The following is a 19,885-nucleotide window of genomic DNA, read 5'->3' as shown; positions in this document are numbered from 1 at the left end:
AGGCAGGCAGATGATGGACGGATGTGTTGCCTTGCGTTACTGAGGTGATGCAGTGCCCAGGCCTCTGGGGATCCGGGTCCTTGTCCGAGGTCCCTAACCCCGCCCCTCGGTGGGCAGGGCAAGAGCTGGAGTTTTTGAGGGTGGTGTCTGAGGTGACCTCAGCAGGCTACTCCAGTTGCAGTGTGGCTCTGCCCCCAGCGTAATTCATTAATTAGGCCTCCCTGGCATCTCAACCAGCTGGGTGGGAAGCGCTGCCTCCCTGGATAAGTTAACTGTCCAGGGGAGGCCGCCTTAGGACCACTTGATGAGCCCCTTGGTGAGGTCAGGGACACTGAGCAGAGCTGGGGGCACACCTAGGTCACAGAGCCAGGGCTGGACTCTGCCTGTCTGGCACCACCTTCCCCTCCCATTGGTTGGACAGAGACCTAGAATGAAATGTCACCTCCTGGGGCAGCTTCCCGTCCACTCATTGGTCACGTAGCCACATGCTCAGGCCCGTGGTATGCCTGGCCCAGTCCAGGGTGCCAGGGAGGACCAACAGGGCATGACTGCTGAGCCAGGGCCCTGAGGCCCAGACTGAGCCCAAACTCTTTGAAGGCACCCACCGTCCCGCCTTGCAGCCTGTTGGGGTGCTGACCTCATTCCTTAGCTTCAAGGTTGGGCGCCACCTCCCAGGGCCCCTGCCCAGGGGTAGTGCCATGGCATGTGCAGGGCAGAGCCCGCCTTCCACTGTGGCAGGAGATGCCAGGGTTGAGGTGCCGTTTTTTTCACTCCTGGCGCGGCCAAGCCGGTGGAGTAACCTGGACCTGCTGGGAAAGGTTCCCAACAGCAGGGGGAGCCCACCCACCAATGAAGCCCCCTTGAAGGGAGGCACACGGGTTCTCATGACACCGTAGCTTACACTGTGCGTGCCTGGCAAAGCTAGAGAGACGGTGAAAACGCTGAACCAAACAGGGTGTCGGAGTGGCTGCCCATGCCCGAGTGGGCTCCCCGGGCACCAGGATCCCGTCCCCTCTGGAGCTTTTGCTGGAATTTGCACCCGTGGGGCTGGTCCTCACCAGCAAAAAGGGAGTGGAAGTGACGTGTCCCTTGCCCCCCCCCCCCTGGGCAACAAGCTGGGCAGCGGGTTTGCCTTCTCTACTCTGCTCCCCCATCTGCCCGCTGGATGCAGGGACCCTGAGGCCCCAGCGGGTGGCAGAGCTGCAAGGGGGAGGGGCCTGGGTCTGCGGGTCACTGGGGAAGAGCTGCCTGCCATTCTGAACACCCATGTGGTGGACATAAACGCCCGATCAGGGCACTGATGTCTTTGAGACTGGATGCGACGTCAGGCCCCGCACAGACTGTGTGTGTCTGTGTCTTCAGGAGCCACAGTGGTGCTGGGTGGCCGAAGGCGAAGGGAGCCCACCCCGAGATGCAGGGCTCCCCAAAGTCAGAACATCAGGAGCCCACAAACTGGCTGAGCACAGACACATAACCTGTCATACTGGGTGCTAAAAGTGTGAAACCGAGGTGTCAGCAGAGCCCCGTGCCTTTGGAGACCCACAGGGGCACCTCCCTGGCCTCTGCCGGCTTCCAGCACTGCCCTGGCAACCTGGCGTCCTTTGGCTTGCGGCTGCCATCACTCCAGGGGCCCATCTTCACACGGCCTTCCCTGTGTCTTCACGTCACCTTCCTGCCTTGCACATCTGTCTCTGTCCCCATTTCCCCCCTCTTTAAAAAAATGTTATTTACTTTTAGAGAGAAGGGAAGGAAGGCAGAGCAACATCAACTGTGGTTGCCTCTTGCGCGCCCCCTACTGGGGACCTGGCCTGCAACCAAGGCCTGTGCCCTGACGGGGAATTAAATGGGTGACCCTTTGGTTCACAGGCTGGCACTCAATCCACTGAGCTGCACCAGCCAGGGCCCCATTTTCCCCTTTTATAAGGACACCAGTCACTGGATTAGAGCCTGCCCTATCGCCTCATTTTAACACAATGACCTCTGTGAAGACCTGTTTCCGAAGGTCCCAGTCTGAGGTCCTGGGGGTTAGGATGTCACATCATTTTGTGCGGGGGGAGGTGGGGACAGGGTTCAACCCTGAATGGCTGGAAAGATCAAGTTTCTCACCCTGAGCCAATCTCAGCAGGACAGAGAAGCTGAGGTCCCCTGTCCCCCAGCCCGGCCCATTAGTCACCAGCCTGGAGGTGGTGGCAGGGGTCACAAAGGGAATGGATGAGTCCACACCGTGCTGTGCTAAGGGCTGAAAGCCCCCGAAGGAGTTGATTCTTACTCCCCAATGGGTGACAACTGGAACTGACCACAGCTGGGTTGATGTAAGTGGGGGTGGTGTGGAGGGGGGGCTGGCACTGTACACAGAGACCCGACCTGGCAAAGGGCTGTGGCTCCCCAGCCTGGAGGGCTCGTCCCACCCCCACTGCACACCCAGCATGGGGGGCACTGGCTGGAGGACGCCGCTACCCAGCACTCAGGACTGGAACCCGGTTCTGTGGCCCCAGCTCCGTGGGGTGACTTGGGCAGGTGCCAGGGGCTGTGTCCAGGGCTTTCTGGAGGCCTTCCCCCAAATCAGGACACACACGTGGCTGCCAATGACTGAAGACACTCAGGCAGCCAGGGACCGGTTCCTGAATGTGAGCAGGGGCTGAGTGGCACCAGGGTTCCGTGTCCATAATGCCACGACCCCGTGGTCTTCCTGCCGCCTCCCCCCGCCCCGTGTCAGCCTCCCGTGCAGGAGAGAAGGGTGGGTGCAGAGGTCTCTCCCCACTGTGGCTCTCGCTTTCTGAAGGGGGACGCTCAAACTACCCAGAGTGCCCCACAGTCCCCTGGCTGCACCCCCGGCACCCAGGGGCTTCAGTGGCACTGGCTCGGGCCCGGGGGCACACCCCCACCAGGATAGCCAGGGACAGCACCCACAGGCTGACCAGGAAGGGAGTGACCAGGGAACCCGAGCCCTGCATCGCCACCCTGGGAACCCAGAGCTGAAGATGGGGAAGGCTCGGGGTGCTTCCCTCTGAGGGAGGCGAGGACTGTGGCGTGTGAGAGAGAGGGTTAGGTGCGTGTGTGTGGCCTTGGGCACAAGCAGCGGCTTCGACACTGGAGCCCTCGGCCTGCTGTCCGTCCTCCTCCCTGGGCCCAGAACCTGCCACCTCCCCCTCTGCCTCAGGGTGGGCACGACCACAGAGCAGGCAGACTGTGGACCCAGCTCTGGTTTATTAGAAAAGGTGTGAACAGAGTTGCACCGACAGGAGTGGCCCCGCCCCCGCCCTCTGCCCGCCCCCGGCCCCACCTCCCGGGCTGTAGTGCCTCTCAGGGGGCAGCTTCCAGTGGCCTGGACAGCAGGGTCTCCAGAACCCTGGCTGCTCCCCACGCAGCTCCCTGATAGATTTATTGCACTTAAGAAGAAGAAAGCTCTGATTCTCTGCTCCCATCCCCCACCCGCACCGGCCCTCACCCTGTCTGGGGCCGCTCCACCAAGTTCCACCACCACCACCACTGGGCAGCCCCCCTCCCTTGCCACGCCTCCTGCCTTGTCTGTGCCCGGGGCCACGGGGGATGGGGGTGCCACACGGCCACCAAGGGCTCCACAGGGAAAGCCGGCCCAGCACACCCCTCCAAGAAAGCGGGCCCCTCCAGGAAAGCTGGGGCTGGGGGGCAACGGCCCCGGAGACCCCTCCCTGTCCTGTGCACTCTGGCCCAGAGTCTGGGGGCTGGACACACAGATACAAGTGCTGAAGTCAGGCTGGGGAGGGCTGCTCCCAGTAGCTCCTGCTCCCGTGTAGTGTAGCTGTGGGGGGGCAGGGGTCCCCAGAAGGGGCCCCACCCCTGGGGCCCCAGGCCTCAGGAAGGCTGGGGGTGAGGGTGAGCAGATTCTCATGGCTCTGGCCTCCGTTCAATCGAAGACCGACAGAAAAAAAGGAACTTGGGAAGAGGAGAAGGGGTGCTGTCAGAGCTGGGGCCTGCACCGCTGCCACCCCACCCCCAGCCCCCGGCCAGCCCCCGCCTCACCTAAAGTGTCACAGTGTCTCCTGCCCAGGTTCCTGACTGGCTTCCAGGAGCAGCTCCTCAAGCTCCTTCTCGTTCTTGGAGCAGCTCAGTTCTGCAGGCATCGGCGGGTGGGGGCGCCAGGGTGGGAGGGGCAGCGGGTGGCCCCAGTCAGGCAGGCGCAGAAGCAGCCGGGCCCCCACCCCCAGGGAGAGCTCCCAGGACCCAGGGGAGGCAGGGTGGGGACTGAGGGCCAAGTCCCACTCGTCCCCGTCCCTACAAGGCCACTTTAAAGGAGGAAAAGCCGAAGCCCACTCACAGGCAGGGGTCCCACCAGCTCCCAGGGCCCCAAGTCACCCGCCCCAGAGCCCCTCTCACCGTGCTCCAGGCCACAGCTGCCCGCCTTGGCCTCGGGCCCCGGGGGCGGCTCAGGGGGCAGTGCGCGGGCAAACTCCGGCTTCAGGCCGTTGGGCAGCAGTGGCCCAGCCTGAGGCGGCTCTGGCTGTGGCTGAGGCTCAGATGACCCTGCGTCCCGAGTGCTGATGGCCTCAGCTGGCGGTAGGGCAGGTGAGGTGGGTGGGGAGGGTGAGGCGGGTGGGGCGGGAGGACAAGCAGGAGCGGCCGGCACGAGGGGCTCTGCTCTCTCGGGTGGGCTCTCCACCCGAGTCACCACGAACACTTTGTGGCCTCGGCCAGGGCTGGACACGGAAATACGCTGCTCAGCAGGGGGGGAAGGGCTGCCTGGGGGGCTCGGGTCCCCAGGGCCCGGGGAGTCCGTGGGGGGCCCCAGGGCGGGGCATGGGGCCTCAGCCCTCTCCCCATCCTCCTCCTCCTCGTCCCCCTCGGAGTCGGAGTCGGAGTCGGAGTCCAGGCTGGGCCCCGGGGCCAGAGCCCCATTCTCCTGCGCCTCGGTGGCGGGCTCCTCATCAGGCTGTGGCCCGGTGACCGTGATCTCCGGCATGGAGGCCGACAGCTGCAGACGCTGCTCCTTCTCCTCCTGCTCCCGGGCCAGCACGAAGTTGCGCTTGCAGCCGTTCTGGATCTCGGCAAGCAGTGCCTTCTGTGTCTCAATGAAGCTCTTCACCTGTGGGCAGAGCGGGCCTGGCTAGGGCTCCTGGCAGTCCCTGCAGCGGGCCCTGCAGTCGGAACCCCAGGGTGGCCCGCCCCCGCCTGCGGGACCCGGCGCAGACCCGCTCACCGCCTCCTTCTTGGGCTCGCGGTCCAGGTCCAGGCGCAGCAGGGAGTGGTTCACCTTGAGGGCCAACGATAGCGCCATGAGCCCGCCCGTCTTGATCTCGTTCTCCCGAAGGTCCAGTCTCAGGAGGCGGGGGCTCTCGGCGATGAACTCCGCCACCGCCACCGCGCCTGGGAGGGGGACCGCAGGGGCTGGCCACGAGCCCACGCCCGGCCGGCCGCCCGCCGCCCCAGCCCGCCTAGCCCCCTTCGCCCACCCCGCGCCCTACCCTCGCAGGTGAGCTTGGTGGAGGCCAGGCCGAGGCGCAGCACACTGCGGTTGGCGATGAGACCGTTCTTGAGGTTGCGCACGCCCTCGTTCCCAATGGGGTTGTGGCCCAGGTTCAGCGTCTCCAGGCTCTGTGTGTGCGGCTGCAGGAGTGGTAGTGAGTGAGCAGAAGCCCCAGCTGCGCCCCTGTGGCAGTTGGCGGGCCTGGGGGCCAGCACGCTCCTGCTTGGAGCTGAATCCCACCTGGATCCGTAAGTCTCCCCAAGTGCCGGATGACCTGTCCACTTCCCAAGCCCAGGCCTGCCCTCTGCTCCTGCCAGCAACCGGCAGACTCTGGGCTCAGGCCTGGCCCTGGGGAATTCCTCACCCGGGTTTGAGCCTTTGTACCCAGTGGGTTTTAGATTCTGCATAATAAGCAGATCGAAGACTCTCTAAAGGCTCCAGAAATGTTACCTTCTGGTGCAAAACATTTTCGCCTTGTGCAAGGCCCTGTGCTGGGCTACGGGGCTGGACTCAAAGACAGCGGGGGACGGGTGCCGCCCCTCAGGGAGAGGCCACGAGGGCTGAAAGGACAGACCAGGTGTTCCCAAACCTGCAGACGAGCAAGGCCGAGGGCGCAGTGCCAGCAGCCACCCCCCCGCCCCCGATCCCACCCAGCCCCACTCACCAGCGTCATGCCCAGGAAGGCCATGCCTGTGTGCGTGAGCTGGTTGTTCCACAGCACCAAGGTCACCAGCCCCTTCCTCTGCTCCTTGAGGCCCTCACAGATGTAGGCCAGACCTGGGGGAGGCCCAGGGGCAAGTCTGGTCTGTGGTCCCGGAGCCTCCCCCGGAGACATGTCCATGGGAAGGCCCACTACCCTGGACCTCACCTCGGCCTGCCTGGCCCCCAGACTGCAGCCCGCCCTCTCCTGCCCCACCGCCACTGCTTTGGTGGCGCCCACTGCTCCCCTGATCCCCAGGCAGAACACTCCTCTAGGGGTGTTCCCTGTCCCCCTGGACCTCTGCTCAAATGTCACCCCCCCGCCCACGCAGTCCCCCCCCAGCCAGTGCAGCCCACTGCTGCGTTGGGCTGCACAGCACATCTCACCACCTGACAGACCCCACACTCTCCTAGTTCATCTCGGCCGTGTCTTTCCCGAGGACAGAGGTCTCGCAGCCCGGCCCGGAGACCACAGGCTGGGCAGCGGGCAGGTGGTCCGTCCACACAGCATCTGGGCCCGGCCCCACTGGCTCACGCCCCTCCTCCTTCTTCATGGAGGCCAGAGGACCCTGGCCAGCAGTGAGCCAGTCACAGCACCTCCCCCAGGAGGAAACTGAATTCCTTCTGCTGACAATTCCCCTTCCCCTCCCAAACCACCCCCTCCCCAGGCTCACTGCGCTCTCCCCACAAATGCCTGCGGATGACGTTCCCACCCCAGGCCTGCGTGCTTGCTGCCACCTGGATCCTTTCCCACGTAAGAGCCCGTGAGTCCCTTTCTCAGCCTCCCCATCACCATCTGGACGCCCCCTCCCTGCCCCTCATCAGCCCTGTTGCCTTCAGGGCTCTTGTCCCAGACAGTAATTACTTTAACCGTTTGTTCGACATCTCACCTCATCCTCTGCCTCCACTGAGCGGCCCCTCCTCCAGGACACCCTACCTGACCCCCCGAGCCCGGCCCTGCCCAGCCTAGTCCTCACCGCCTGGGAATGGCCTGTGTTCCCCATGGGACTTCGAGCCCCAGGAGAGCAGAGCTGGGTCGTCTTGGTCACCACTGTGTCCCCAGCAGCACGGAGCACCCAGCTGGGCATGGCGGGGGCAGGGCAAGTGGAAGAAAGGTGGGTGGGCCTCACACCCACCTGAGTCCAGCACGTGGTTGTTCCTAAGGTCCAGGATCTGCAGGGAGCAGTTGAACTTGAGCAGGTTGCCCAGCTGGGCCGAGTCCTGCAGGCCGTTGAGCTTGTTGTCAGCCAGGTACAGCTCCCGAAGGTTCATGTTCATCTTCAGGGCCGTGGCTGGGGGCAGGGGGGCTCATGAGTGGCCTGGCCCAGGGGCCCAGCCGGCAGCCCCCGTCCCAAAGTGAGCGGCTGGCCGTCCCCACCCAGCGCCGGCCCAGGGCTCACCGAGCAGCATGAGGGGCCGCCCCGACAGGCTGGCATTCTCCAGGTGTAACACCGCCAGGCTGCTGCGGATGCGCAGGGCGCGGGCCACGAAGGGCGCCGAGTGGTCCAGCAGGGGCGTGTTGCGGGCGTCCAGGTACTGCAGGCAGCTGGTCTGGCGCGGCAGGAGCGGGGCTGGGTCAGGGGACCTCACAGCCCAGGTTCCAGCAGATGGCAGGGCCACCTGGTTCTACAGCTGGGGAAACTGGCTGCGGGGGACGGCCTGTTCTGGGGGCCCGTGGGTGAGCCTGGCACCCCTAAAGAGCCGGCTGCCCGAGAAGGCGCCTGGACCCTCTGTGCCTGAGCCCCCCCACCTCAGAGAGGCTGTGTGTATGGGGGGGGGGGCGTGCCCACCTTGCGCATCATGTGGGCAGCAGCTTGCCAGCCCCGGGTGCCGATGTGCTTGTTGAAGGAGATGTTGAGGTGGGTGGCCGACTCGTAGTACTCGATCATGTCGAAGAGGGCCGAGGCACCCTTGGGGTGGAGACAAGGGGACAAAGGGATCAGCGGGCGGGGAGGGCAGAAGGCGGGGCTGACTCCCCACAGGGCTCCGCACGCCTGGGTCGTGGGAAGCAGCCCTCCCCATTTCCTGAAAGAGCTGGTCGGCTGTCTCGCACACAGCCCAGGACAGACATGCTGAGTGCCCAGCACAGGCCCCTGGTCCCCCTGATCTGAGCCTCACTCCTCCAGGACCCGTCCCCGCCTGCTCTCCTGCGGCCCAAGCTCCTGGGCTCCTGGTGACCTCCAAGTCTGCGGAGGCAGCACACAGAAGCCTGAGTCAGGGGCACAGGACACCCCTGGAAAGGCTCGAGGTGGCCACAACTTTCCCTTCAGGCCTAACTCCCCAAGTTTCTCCCTTGTCTACGAAGCCCCTGCCTTTGGGGTGGGTTTGTGAGACCCCCTCCTCTGGGCCTCAACGTTCTTCGCAGTCACTCTGGTCGCATGGGACGTCTCCCTGGTTTATCCCTTAAGAAGCCCTGCCCAGCCTTTGTCCAAGGGGGTCCCCTCCTCCTGCAGTGCCCCGTCCCCCCAAACCTCTAAGAAGCCACAAGCTCAGGAGGCGGGTAAGGGCGGTGGCAGGGGCTGCTCACATCTTCGTCCAGGTTCGTCTGCTCCAGATCCACGACCTTGAACTGCAGCCGCTTGAAGACCTCTTCCAGGGCCTCGCAGGCCCGGTAGTCCAGCTTCTCCCCTGGAAGGAGGCGCAGCGCCGGGCGTGGGCGTGAGCTCACCTCTGTATGTGGTGAGGGGCAATGGAGGGAAGGGCCCCCCATACCTCTCTTTGGCCCAGCTCCACCTACGCTCCTCAGATAGGGTTCGGTGACCCCGAGCCAGCCCAGCCCCACATTCTGCCCTCGGATCCACCTCCAGGAAAGCTTGGCCCTGCCTACCTAGGCCCCGGCCCCGGCCCAGACACACACCTTTCAGGTCCAGGCAGTCAATACGGTGCCCGAGGTCTGTGAACTCCTGGCAAAGCAGAATGGGTGGCGGTTAAGGCAGGAAGCCCCTGCCGCCCAGGCTGGACCCCGGCAGTGGGTGGGGGAGCTCTGCCCTTTCTGAGGTGAGGGAGTGCCCCAGGGCGGGGCGGGCAGGCATGGCACCGCAGAGAGCAGGGCAGCGCCGGACCCGAGGGCCTGGCGTGGGTGCTGCATCAAGAGGGCTACGGGCTCTAGACAGACAAGACGTCTCCCCAGCCCCTCCTGGTTCTGAGCGCCAGCCCAGAATAAATACAGTATTTATTCTTAAAATAAAAACCTCACAGGTGCCAGGTTCTCTGGCCGCCACGTGCCTTAATGCACAGGACAGGGCTCTGGTGAACCCGAGAACAGACAAAAGGACCCGGCCCTGCAGAGGGCCAAGCACTGTGAGCAGCAGGCCTGGTCTGAACCAGGCACTGAGCAGCCATCTTTCCCTGGACCTGAAAACAAGACCTTCTGGAACCCACCCCAGAACCTCGAACCCAGGTGCACAGAGGTGGGGGGTGATGGGGCCGCTGATAGTGGCGCTGAGGAGGAAGTGGCTCTGGGAACACGGAACCTGGGGACAAGCGGGGGGGGGGGGGGGGGGGGGGNGGGGGGGGGGGGGGGGGGGGCGCGCTGCGCGGGGCCTCGCCAGCTCAGCCGGGCCATGGGGCAGGCGCCAGCAGGAGGAGGGGGCGGGGGCGGGCCGGGGTGCTGCGCACGTGTGGCAGGCACAGCTGTACCCTCCGGTCTGTGCCTTGCAGGACCGTGGCCACTGTCTGACAGGTGCCTGGGAGGCCAGAGGACAAAACCCCACAACAGCAGGGACTCCTGGGGACTGGGACTGGGACTTGGGCAAGAAGAGAACTTGGCTTTTTATGTCAAGTGTTGTGATTTTTGAAAAATGAGAGACCATATGTGTAGTGCTTTTGTAATTCAGGCTTTTAAGAATAAATACTGTATACGTGGCTTTCTCCCTGGGGAACAGAATTTCTTCGGGGAGTGACAGATACCCGAAATCCTTACTCCACACAACTTTCTATTGCTTGAGTGTTCACAAGGAGCCTGATGACTTTTACAGCTGACGGGAGGATTTTCCAAGATGAAGCACAAGGCCCTCAGCTGGGCGAGCGGGCTGGGCGGGGGTGGGGGGCACGCGTCACCCCCAGGAGCAGCCCCTCCCCCGCCTGGCGTACCTGGAGCTGCCTGAGGAGCTTGGGGATCTGTCTGCAGTTCAGCTTCTGGCAGGCCTGCTTGTAGGCGCCGACGACCTCGTCCACGGTCACGTTCTGGGCTGCGGGCACAGAGGACCCCGGCCTGTGACTCTCCACATTCTGGGGCCCCCTCCCCTCTCGGCCTCCACTGTGAAATGCCTCCTCCAACAAGCCACTGTGCTCTGCCCTCCGGTCAGGGCCCTGGGTGCCCCCCAACTGAGTCCCCCTCCCCCCTCCCCGTGGCTCAGTGAGCAATTCTACACGAACAACACCCAACTGATATCACACAGTTTTCTACTCTCAGCCGTCTCCGCCCCCAGACTGGGAGGGCTGAGGCCAGCCTGGTCACCGCCAGCCCCGGCAGGCACTTTGAGCCCGGGGCCAGCCCCACGGCTGCGAGGACGAGCTCACAGAGGTAGGGCCCCTGCCCAAGGTCCACAGCGGCTAAGTGCCATAGCCAGCTCCAAACTCAGTACTGCGTACTGCGGTGCCACGTGGCCTCCGGGAGCCCCCCACTCCTCAAACACCATCAACGGCGAAACCCTCCCCCCGCAGCTGCACAGCCTGGCGTCCCCCCAGCCCCCACGGGACGGGGGAGGGAGACCGACCGGCCTTTCTGTCTGCACAGATGTGCCCTCCCTGGACACCCACTGAAAGTGGGGATGAGCAGAGTGTGGCCTCAGAGGCTTCCGTAGCAGGGCGTAAGGAGTTCAAGTCTGAGCCTGCTGCTCACTGCGCCATTTCCCGAGCAGTGAGACACAGGCGCTGTTTAGGGTTCTGGCTTTTGGATTCGCCCCGGGGTGACCAGAAGAACAGGAAGGAAAGGGTGAGCAGAGGAGGGACAGGGTCAGGCCTGGGGTAGAAACCTCTGGGGGTCCAGGGGTCAGGAGGAGGGGCTCTGGCTGCCCTTCTCAGCCCCGCCTCACCCTGGCACAGCCCTGGCCTGGCTCTCAGGTGCCAGCAGGAGCCCCTGCACAGAGTCCAGGGGAGTGCCCCCAAGCAGAGCCTCCCTCCAGCCACTGCTCTTGCCGGAGGCTGCACCCCGATCTCACCAGTCACCACCCTGTTCCCTGGGGCAGGCAGGGGCCCGAGGCCCAGGAGAGGAAAGCCGCCTCCCTCGGGCTGGGCAGCTGGTGAGGGGCCGAGCGGGACCCCTGTTCTGGAGCTCTCTCCCCCTGCTGCGCTGGGCGGGGCAGGCAGGCTGCAACCACTGTGCTGGGGGTGAGCTGCCAGCAGTGACCCCAGCCTCCCAGGGCAGAGAGGTGGGGCCTGGCCCTCTGCCCCTGACCTGCAACCCCTGTGGCGCTGCAGGCCACGAGCAGCCTTCTGGGGGGCGGGGGGGCAGCTGTCCTTGTGTGCCTGCCTGGCACCAGCTCTCTGCCAGGTGCCTGGGGCCCCCAGCTCGGTGGGGGCTGGAGCTGGCCCTGCCTGGAAGGCAGCAGCTGCCTCGGGGAGCCTGGCCAAGCGGGGTCTGTGACCCTCAGGGGTTGAGAAACTTCAGTGGGGAAAACTGCCCCTTTATTTTCCTGGGCTGAACTGAACGTCAGCATTTCCTGCCTCCTAACACAGGCAAGAAGAGAGACAGGGAAGAAATGGTGTGTGGCAGACCCTGACACTGCCATCGACACGCGCGGCAGATGCTCTCGCGTGGTGTGACTGCAGCTGTGGGACGCCACCACCACGCCGGAGACCGCGGGCATCCGCGCTGATGCCGCCTCCTGCTACGTTGCGTGTCAACAAGGAAGAGCACAGACACCAGGTCATGGCTTTGAAAAATTTAATTGCACTTTCACTGGTGCCCTCTGCAATCCTATTTTATTTTTTGCTTTTAAACATCATCACTCCAGCCCTGGTTGGTGTACCTCAGTGGATGGAGTGCGAGCCTGCAAACCAGAGGATCCCAGTTCAATTCCCAGTCAGGGCACATGCCTGGGTTGCAGGCCAGTTCCCAGCAGGGGATTCACAAGAGGCAACCATACATTGATGTTTCTTTCCCTCTCTCCTTCCCTTCCCCTCTAAAGATAAATAAATAAAATATTTTAAAAATTCACCACTCCAGTCCTGACCAGGTATCTTGGTTGGTCAGAGCATCGTCCCCCTATGCTAAGGTTGTGGGTTCAATACCCAGTCAGGCCACACACCAGAATCAACCAGTGAACGCATAAATTAAGTGGAGCAACAAACCAACGTTCATGTTTGTCTTTCTCTACCCCTCCCCCCTTTGCCTAAAATAAATCAATAAAAATTTTTTAAAAATCATCACTCCAAGGAGGGTCCACAGGCTTTAGCGTCAGATGGCTGAGGAGCACAAACCTGTCCCCTAGACACACTCCCTTCCAGAAGGCCCCAGGCTGGGCCGGCCTGGTCAGGCCATACAGGGACGGAACAGGGACTGGGCACACAAGGGACCATCACTAGCAGTTCTCAGCACCCCAGACAGTGTACAGGGTGCAAGTGACACCTGAGCAACCCCTCGAACTGCGACTGGTCCTTGAGGTGTTCAGCTCCGACGTCCCTTCCTCCAGGAAGTCCTCCCTGACTGGCCAGACTGAGCCAAGCTTCTCCTCTGCCTCCCAAAATCCTCACGGAGCCTCCTGGGTGAGCTGAAGGCCCAGGGTCTCTAACCTGGCCGCCTCTACTCTACCCACGGCCTCCATCTGACCATCCCTCCAGCCAGGCATCTACCGGGTTTGGACAAAGGCACAGCCTCACATGAGGTCACAGCCAGAACTCTCAGAGATTAAACCTGCCCACCCATTTCCAGAAGGGAAAACCGAGGGGAGGGCGTAAAGGGTGGACGTGCTTGGAGGGGGGGCCTGGTGCCCCCTGACAACAAGAATGAGAGCAGCGTCTTGTCACTTTCCTCCATGGCCTGAGACCCAGTCTGGGGGTGGGGGCAGCACTGGGCAGGGACAGGAAGGGACGAAGGCAGGGCTCGGTCAGGCCTGGGTGCCCCCCGCCGGGCCTCAGCGGCCCCGACAGCAGCACAAGGTCTTCCGGAGCCCTGTCAGCAGCAGTGATGCACGAGTGACCTCGCAGTGACCACGATGTACGCGTGTTCCGTGTATGTGTATTGAGAAACAGGGAGCACCACCGCGAAACCAGCACTCTGTGTGTGCTGCCCTTTGGGACGAGACGGGATGCACTGGAATAAAAGAATGAGCCAATCTCAGAAAAAATGGCAAGAAATCAGCACCACAGGTGGGGCTCCGAGAACGAACGCGCAGCGTGTGCCCAGCACTGAGCCGTGCCAGGCCGTCACACACGGTTCCCTGTGGGGTGGTGAGGGCAGGCGGAGGGGAAACACGGGGAGGCTCGGATGTCTGTCCGTGAGTCCGCTGTCTGTCTGCTGTCCGCCGGGGAGCGCAATGCAAGGGGACCACCGCAGTGCACAGGCTCCGAGGCGACGGGCCAGGCTGCCAAGGGCGGGCGGGGGTGCCGACTGAAGTGACTGGGGCCTGGACGCCGCTGCCTCTGCCCGCCCTGCCATCTCGGACAGGGCCTCCCCAGTGCCACCCCTGGACGTGGGGCTGGAAAAGCAGGTGGGAAGCGGTAAGAATGCGGCTGCGGGGCCAGAGTGCCTGGGGTCCAGTTCCGGCTCCCAAATCAAACTCAGACTCAGGGCCTCAATCGCCTTCCCCCTGGAACGGGGGTGAGTCGAGCGCAGGCTAATGACATCTGTCCCTGAGGAAGGACTCACACACACCCCAGGAGGCAGGGACCCAGGACAGGCCCACGAGGGCACCTGTCCAGGCACGAGACGGTCAGGCCAGGACAACATGTGGGTGTGCGAGGTGGACACTCGTTTGCGTGTCTCAGGTCAGGGTTTGAATGTGTCTGCTCAACCCCCAAGTCCAAGGCTTTGAAGGGCTGACTTAAGCAGGGGCTGGAGTTCTGAGAGCGAGGGGGACTGTAGTGTGTGAGGGACAGAGGACATCACACAGGCTGGGGATGGGATGCGCAGAGGTAGGGGACCTGCACTCCAGTCCTGGTCCTGGGAGGCTGCGGTGACAGCTTGGAGTGGTCCCCCCCTCCAAAGGGCCGCCTACAGATCTCAGGGCAGAGGACACGAGGACACGGTGAAGGAGCTGCGTCTCACTCTGCAGGGGACGCGCTGGAGGAAAAGGTGCCGGTGGGGGCCGCCGCAGCTCCAGGTCTGGGAGCGGAACTCTGCTGACGGCGCAACGCCGGAGCTCTCCTTTGCGCCAGAGCTCTCCGGCGGATTTGCTTCCCCAGGCCCTCCTGGCAGACGGGTGGCGTGACAAGGGGACACACCGTCCGCTCAAGGCCGAAGGGTTGGGGTGGCGGTACTGGATCTCACCGCCCCAGGCCTGCCTCGCTCTGAAACCAGAGATGGCTTTGTTCTCACTCTGTCTTTGACTGAGGAGGAGAAAGGGGGCAGGGACAGGGGCAGACTGAGGGGACCCCTGGACTCTGGGGAGGGGCGAGCAGTGGGGCAGCTGGTGGGCAGGGCCCCCGGGAGGGCTGCACCTCTGCTGTCCCAGCCGCGGGCCCCAGTCTCGCAGGAAGAGGCTGCGGAGTAAACAGGGCCTGCCTCCCCTGCCACCTGCCATGGCCCTCGGAGGGTCAGAGAAATCTGATGCTGGGTATCGGGTGACAGACAGAGAGAAGTCTGTCCCTCTTTGCACACAGGTGCAAAGGCACCATGAGATGCAAGGAGAGGATGGACACCAGAGGGTGGCACTGACTCAGGCCATCCCTGCCAGCCTGGGGTCGGGGGTGGACGGAGGACAGACACAGCCATCCCTCCAAGTGACAGTCAAAAACCAGGAAGCAACACCNATGGCCCTCGGAGGGTCAGAGAAATCTGATGCTGGGTATCGGGTGACAGACAGAGAGAAGTCTGTCCCTCTTTGCACACAGGTGCAAAGGCACCATGAGATGCAAGGAGAGGATGGACACCAGAGGGTGGCACTGACTCAGGCCATCCCTGCCAGCCTGGGGTCGGGGGTGGACGGAGGACAGACACAGCCATCCCTCCAAGTGACAGTCAAATACCAGGAAGCAACACCGGGGTGTGGGGGATGGGGGCCAGCACTCCCCGCTGGGGCTACAACAGCTGGTGGGGGACCCAGGTGGGGTGGACACAAATACAGCAGGGGAGGGGGAGGTGTGACGGGGTGGGGGGACACAGTGGGGCTCGAGGCGTGAGACGGGAGCCACAGACTGGGTGCAGAGCAGTGAAAGGAGCTAGCCACGCCTGGGGGGGGGGTTGTATCCTATAGGGATGGGGGCCCCCTGTGTTCCCTAACAGGCAGGCTGTCGGGATTACACAGCAAAGGCATGAGCTGTGGTCCCCTGTGAGTCCTTGCATCTTGGTGACAACCTGCAGCAGGACAGGGGACGGCCCAGATGACAGGCCGGGAGCCTGAGATGTGGAAACAGCTGGGAAGGCCAGCAGCCATGGTGGCCTGGGCACCCCTGGCGGGGCCAGTGCCAGCTGCAGCCATGAAGGCCTCAGCTGCCCGCGGACCATCCTTTACTGCCCTGCGCTCTGAGTCCAGACTCACAGAGGTCACGCGGGGGGGGGGGGGCCTGTGGGGGTGGGACTGAAGTACCCAGATCCGACTTGACTCAAACACACGCACGGCTGTGCGTCCCACTGGGGGCCACACTCTTCTCTGGGGCCGCACCCCAGTCAGTGGCCAAGCCTGCGGGAGGACAGCAGCCACAGTCAGCGCTCCAACAGAACTCCGTTCACACAGCTCCAGGCCAGGCTGCAGTTTGCTGTCCCAGCTGGTTCTGGGTGGGCTTACCAGAAACTGGGCGGCAGCTCTGCAGGAAGGTTGGCCAGGAGAGTTAAGGGGGAAGGGGGGCTTCCTTCTCCTTATTTACCTTTTCGTATTTTACCTACCGAAAAAACTCACAAGTCTACTTAAGAAAAAGCCCTGCCCCCACGCCTTGTCCAGGTCCGCCTGACCTTGAAGCCCAAACGTCTGCCACCCATTAGGGGCAGGGCAAGGGAGAGGTAGGCGGGAGTCTGGGTTCAAGCCTGGAAAGTACAAGTACAGACAGACAGACTCAGGCAGAGGGTGGAGGCCAAACGGACCAAGAGCATTGATGCAAGTGTTATTTACACCATCCCAACAAAGAAGGGAAACAGCCCTGGCTGGTGTGGTGGCTCAGTGGATTGAGTGCCGACCTGCAAACCAAAGGGTCGCGGGTTTGATTCCCCGCTAGGAAAACACTCCTGGGTTGCAGACCAGGACCCCAGTAGGGGGCACACAAGAGGCAACCATACATGGATGTTTCTCTCCCTCCCTCCATCCAAAATCTTAAACACACACACAAAACACTTCCTTGTGTTCTCAAGCTCTTGTTCACACACACACACACACACACACACACACACACACACTTACACATGATCATCGAGAGAGCCCCGAGCCCTGTAGCACTGGGTTTAAGAGTGTGAGCAGCCCAGGTTAGGGGACCTGGGTTCCAAGCCCCTCCCCACGGCCTCACAGCACGGAGCCTTGTCCTCCCCAGGCCTGGCTGTCTACGTACCCACTGTCTGCTACAGTCGCCACGGCTCTGCCTGCCCCTGCCCCATGAGGGTACCCAACACTGTCACCCGCTTGACAGGAATCCGAGAGTCAGGTGGGTGCCTGGCCTAAGCGAGGCCGCATCTCTGCCGGCAGGAAGCAGGAAGGGGAACCGGAGCGCAGGGCTCACAGGGCTCTCTCCTGAGAGATCTGAGGGCTCCGGCTGGTTTCCTGAGACCAGGCATCTCGTGGAAGCACCTTTGTGGGAAGGGCAGGCCACAGGACCTCAAGCCTAACTCTCCAAGGTCCTGCTGCTGAGCAGCCACAGAAGGACATCACAGAGCCCCGGGCATCGTGCCAGAGGTTCACCACCATCCACGGCCTCCTCACGCCCGCCCCTCGGGCCCTTGTGTGGAGAAACCTGGGAGGTCAGCGGCTGCCTTCCCAATGGCATCTGTCAGTCAGTTTTTCCAGCGTGGGGGGCGGCACTCCCAGGCTCCACCCTCCTCCTTGTGTGTGGGCAACGCCCTAACCTATGCTGCCCAGCCACAAGGTCCCTGCCCAGCCACCAGGCCCCTGCCCAGCCCAGGCCCAGCTCGACTGCCTGGTAATGCCTCTGCTGCCAACCCTTCAGGGCTCCGTGTCAGGGCCTGCGACCAGGAACATGTGACCCACACGTAGGAGCCGGAGGCCTGTGGAGGGAACGTGCTCGGCCCAGAGTGGGGGATGTGACCGCAGGTCTGTGCTTCAGACCCCATCTGCCGGCCACTGCCCTACATTGCCAAACACTACTCCCTCCCATGCCTCCCCCCACCCCCAGAATCCTTCCTCAGCACAGCGGGGGGAGGGGCCTCCTGGCTGCTCTGGGGCACCATCATTTTGCACCTGCCCCTTCCACCTCCACACAGCCCTCAGCAGAAACGTGGCCCCCCGCTTTCCACCACTTTCCAGAGGAGCCTCGGAGTGGGGAGCGACCTGCCCCTGGACACTTTTCCAGCTGAAAGGAGCAGCAGACCTGCTCCTGGTCGGCCGGCTGCTCCCCAAATCCTGGATTCCCCGCCACCGGTTCCTCCAGCGGGGAGGGGCCGTCTCATCCCCCACTCCAGCCGGCTCAGAGGGCTCGAAGGCAGACACCTGCCAGATGGGCCCTCACCCACAGGCTGGACACACGTGCTTCTGGTGAGACCGTGTGGCTGGTGTGGCTTTGGGCAGCTGGGGGACACGCCAATCAGGACCATCCCTTTGGAAGGCAAGTTGGCAACACCAGTCAGAATTCCAGAATACAAACACAACCCCCTCCTTGTTCCACACATTCTACTTCTGGAGATGCATCCTAAGTAACCCTGCAAAGAGCCAGATTCTGTCCCTATAAGCTTATCTACTGCGGCATCGTTTGCAAATGCAGAACGGGAGGACGCAGGCACCCACCAATGCGCTCGCTGTGAGCGGTCAGTAAGCCCCGACCTCCCAGTCATGACCGGGGCTGGCAGTGGGTTCCTTAAACTCCGGCTTTAATACATATCTGAAGATGGTGGCAGTAAAGGGTTCAACGAGAGCCCCGAACGGTGTGTCTTGGTTGGTTGGGGGTTGTCCCACAACGTGAGAGGCCACCGGTTCGAGTCCCAGTTGGAGCACAGGCCTGGGTTGTGGTTCGGTCCCCAGTCAGGGTGAGTGGGAGGTGAGTGGGAGTGAAACCAATGGATGTTTCTCTACACGTCAATGTTTCCCCCCCCCTCCCTTCTCCTCTCTCTAAAAATAAATAAAATTTAAAAAATTTAAATGGGAAAAGCAGCAGCTGCTCAGAGCTGGTGGCCCCCAGGGGGCATGGATGCCACATTTGGGCTGGGAGGGAAATCCGGCTCCCCCTGGGCCGTCAGCCTGGGGCTGGGCAGGTACTCAGCAAAACTGTGCAGGAAGGAGAGAAGGAAGGGAGGGAGGGACGGAGGGAGGGAGGAACGTGAGCATGGCCTTGTGCCCACGCCCCAGGGACAGGCAGGGGACAGGGAGTGGGGAGGCTGCAAGAGGAGCGCTCTGAGGCACACAGGGGCCTGAGGCTCACGGCGCAAGCCTGGCTGTGGTGGTGGCCCCACATTCTGCGGGGACGTCACTGACAGTGCACGGTAACAGGGTGACCTCCTCAGGCGGCCCCAGGAAGGGAGCACGGCTGGACCCTCCACCAAAGACGAAGAAAGGCAGTCCAGAGGCAGCACTGCCCGAGTGACCACATAGGCCACACCCCCTGAGGGATGTCCTCTTTCACTGCTGGGCCACTTCGGTCTCCAGAGTCGGCCTCCTAATCGAGACCCCAGAGTTGACTTCGCAAACTCACCTGCCAGAAGGAAGTGCTCGTGGCCGCCCTCGCCCACGTCAGTCCCAACCCCTGGGCTTCCTGGCCCACCACCTCTGGGGGCCTTTCCCCTGCCAGGCTGGGGGCCCCCCTGGGGACCTGGTACAGAGCAGTACCCCCGTTCCAATGGGGTGCTCTGGGGAACAGGAGGCCTGGTCACAGACCACAGGCAGTGACACAGCCCAGAGGGCCGGGGGCATTGCCTCAGCCAGAGGTGGAGGCCCTGGCAGGGATTTCTAGTTGCTCAGCACATTATGAAAAACCCCTGCCTGTGACTCTAGGAAAAACGAAGGAGCCCCGGTAATGAGTTACTCCTCCCGATGCGCCCCTTCAGACTCCTCTGCACCGCCCACAGCCTCTCGGGGACTCAGAGGGACAGGGGGTAGTATACAGCTCATGGAGGCTGGGCACCACCCTTCCCAGTGCAGTGGCCCATCCAGCTGCCATCGGGTCGCCAAAGGTGACACCAGGCCCGGCCTGCCTGAGCTGCACCAGTGCCAGTGCCACCCGACAAGCAGGTCCCCTCAGCGGGCGGAGCCGGCCACCCCTCACTGCAGCCAGTCGGGCAAGTCTACGAGACCCCTGGGTGCCGGGGCCTGGACAGCACCCATCAGCCCCTGCCCAGGGTTGGGAGGGCTGAGGAGACCCCGGATGGCCCCTATGGGTTGCCCACCTCTGGCAGCGCTTGTCCGCTGGCTACACACAGGCCACCTGGCAAGGATGTGCCCGGAGACTCCAAGCAGGTCCCCCAGGAGAGGAGAACGCGCCCTCTGCAGCCGC

General features: G+C 63.1%; 1 protein-coding gene across 1 annotated transcript in view; it reads right to left on the bottom strand.

Annotated features, from left to right (window-relative positions):
- Positions 1–3,190: 3,190 nt before the first annotated feature.
- Positions 3,191–19,885, bottom strand: part of PPP1R37 (protein phosphatase 1 regulatory subunit 37) — a 36,959-nt gene continuing 20,264 nt past the window's right edge. Inside the window, exons 2-13 of the mRNA XM_037058376.1 lie at positions 10,235–10,332; positions 9,000–9,045; positions 8,670–8,770; positions 7,933–8,052; positions 7,543–7,693; positions 7,279–7,434; positions 6,108–6,220; positions 5,442–5,583; positions 5,177–5,343; positions 4,357–5,062; positions 4,003–4,093; positions 3,191–3,915 (exon numbers count right to left, since the gene is read on the bottom strand). Coding sequence (XP_036914271.1) covers positions 4,011–4,093; positions 4,357–5,062; positions 5,177–5,343; positions 5,442–5,583; positions 6,108–6,220; positions 7,279–7,434; positions 7,543–7,693; positions 7,933–8,052; positions 8,670–8,770; positions 9,000–9,045; positions 10,235–10,332 — 1,883 coding nt within the window. The 3' untranslated portion in view covers positions 3,191–3,915; positions 4,003–4,010. The remainder of the gene's footprint in view (positions 3,916–4,002; positions 4,094–4,356; positions 5,063–5,176; positions 5,344–5,441; positions 5,584–6,107; positions 6,221–7,278; positions 7,435–7,542; positions 7,694–7,932; positions 8,053–8,669; positions 8,771–8,999; positions 9,046–10,234; positions 10,333–19,885) is intronic.

The sequence above is a fragment of the Sturnira hondurensis genome, unplaced genomic scaffold, assembly GCF_014824575.4.
Source record: "Sturnira hondurensis isolate 20B ecotype Veracruz unplaced genomic scaffold, ASM1482457v3 Scaffold0001020, whole genome shotgun sequence".
NCBI lineage: Eukaryota > Metazoa > Chordata > Mammalia > Chiroptera > Phyllostomidae > Sturnira > Sturnira hondurensis.
Note: the sequence above shows the minus strand (reverse complement) of the source record. Positions and strands in the feature narration are given on the sequence as shown.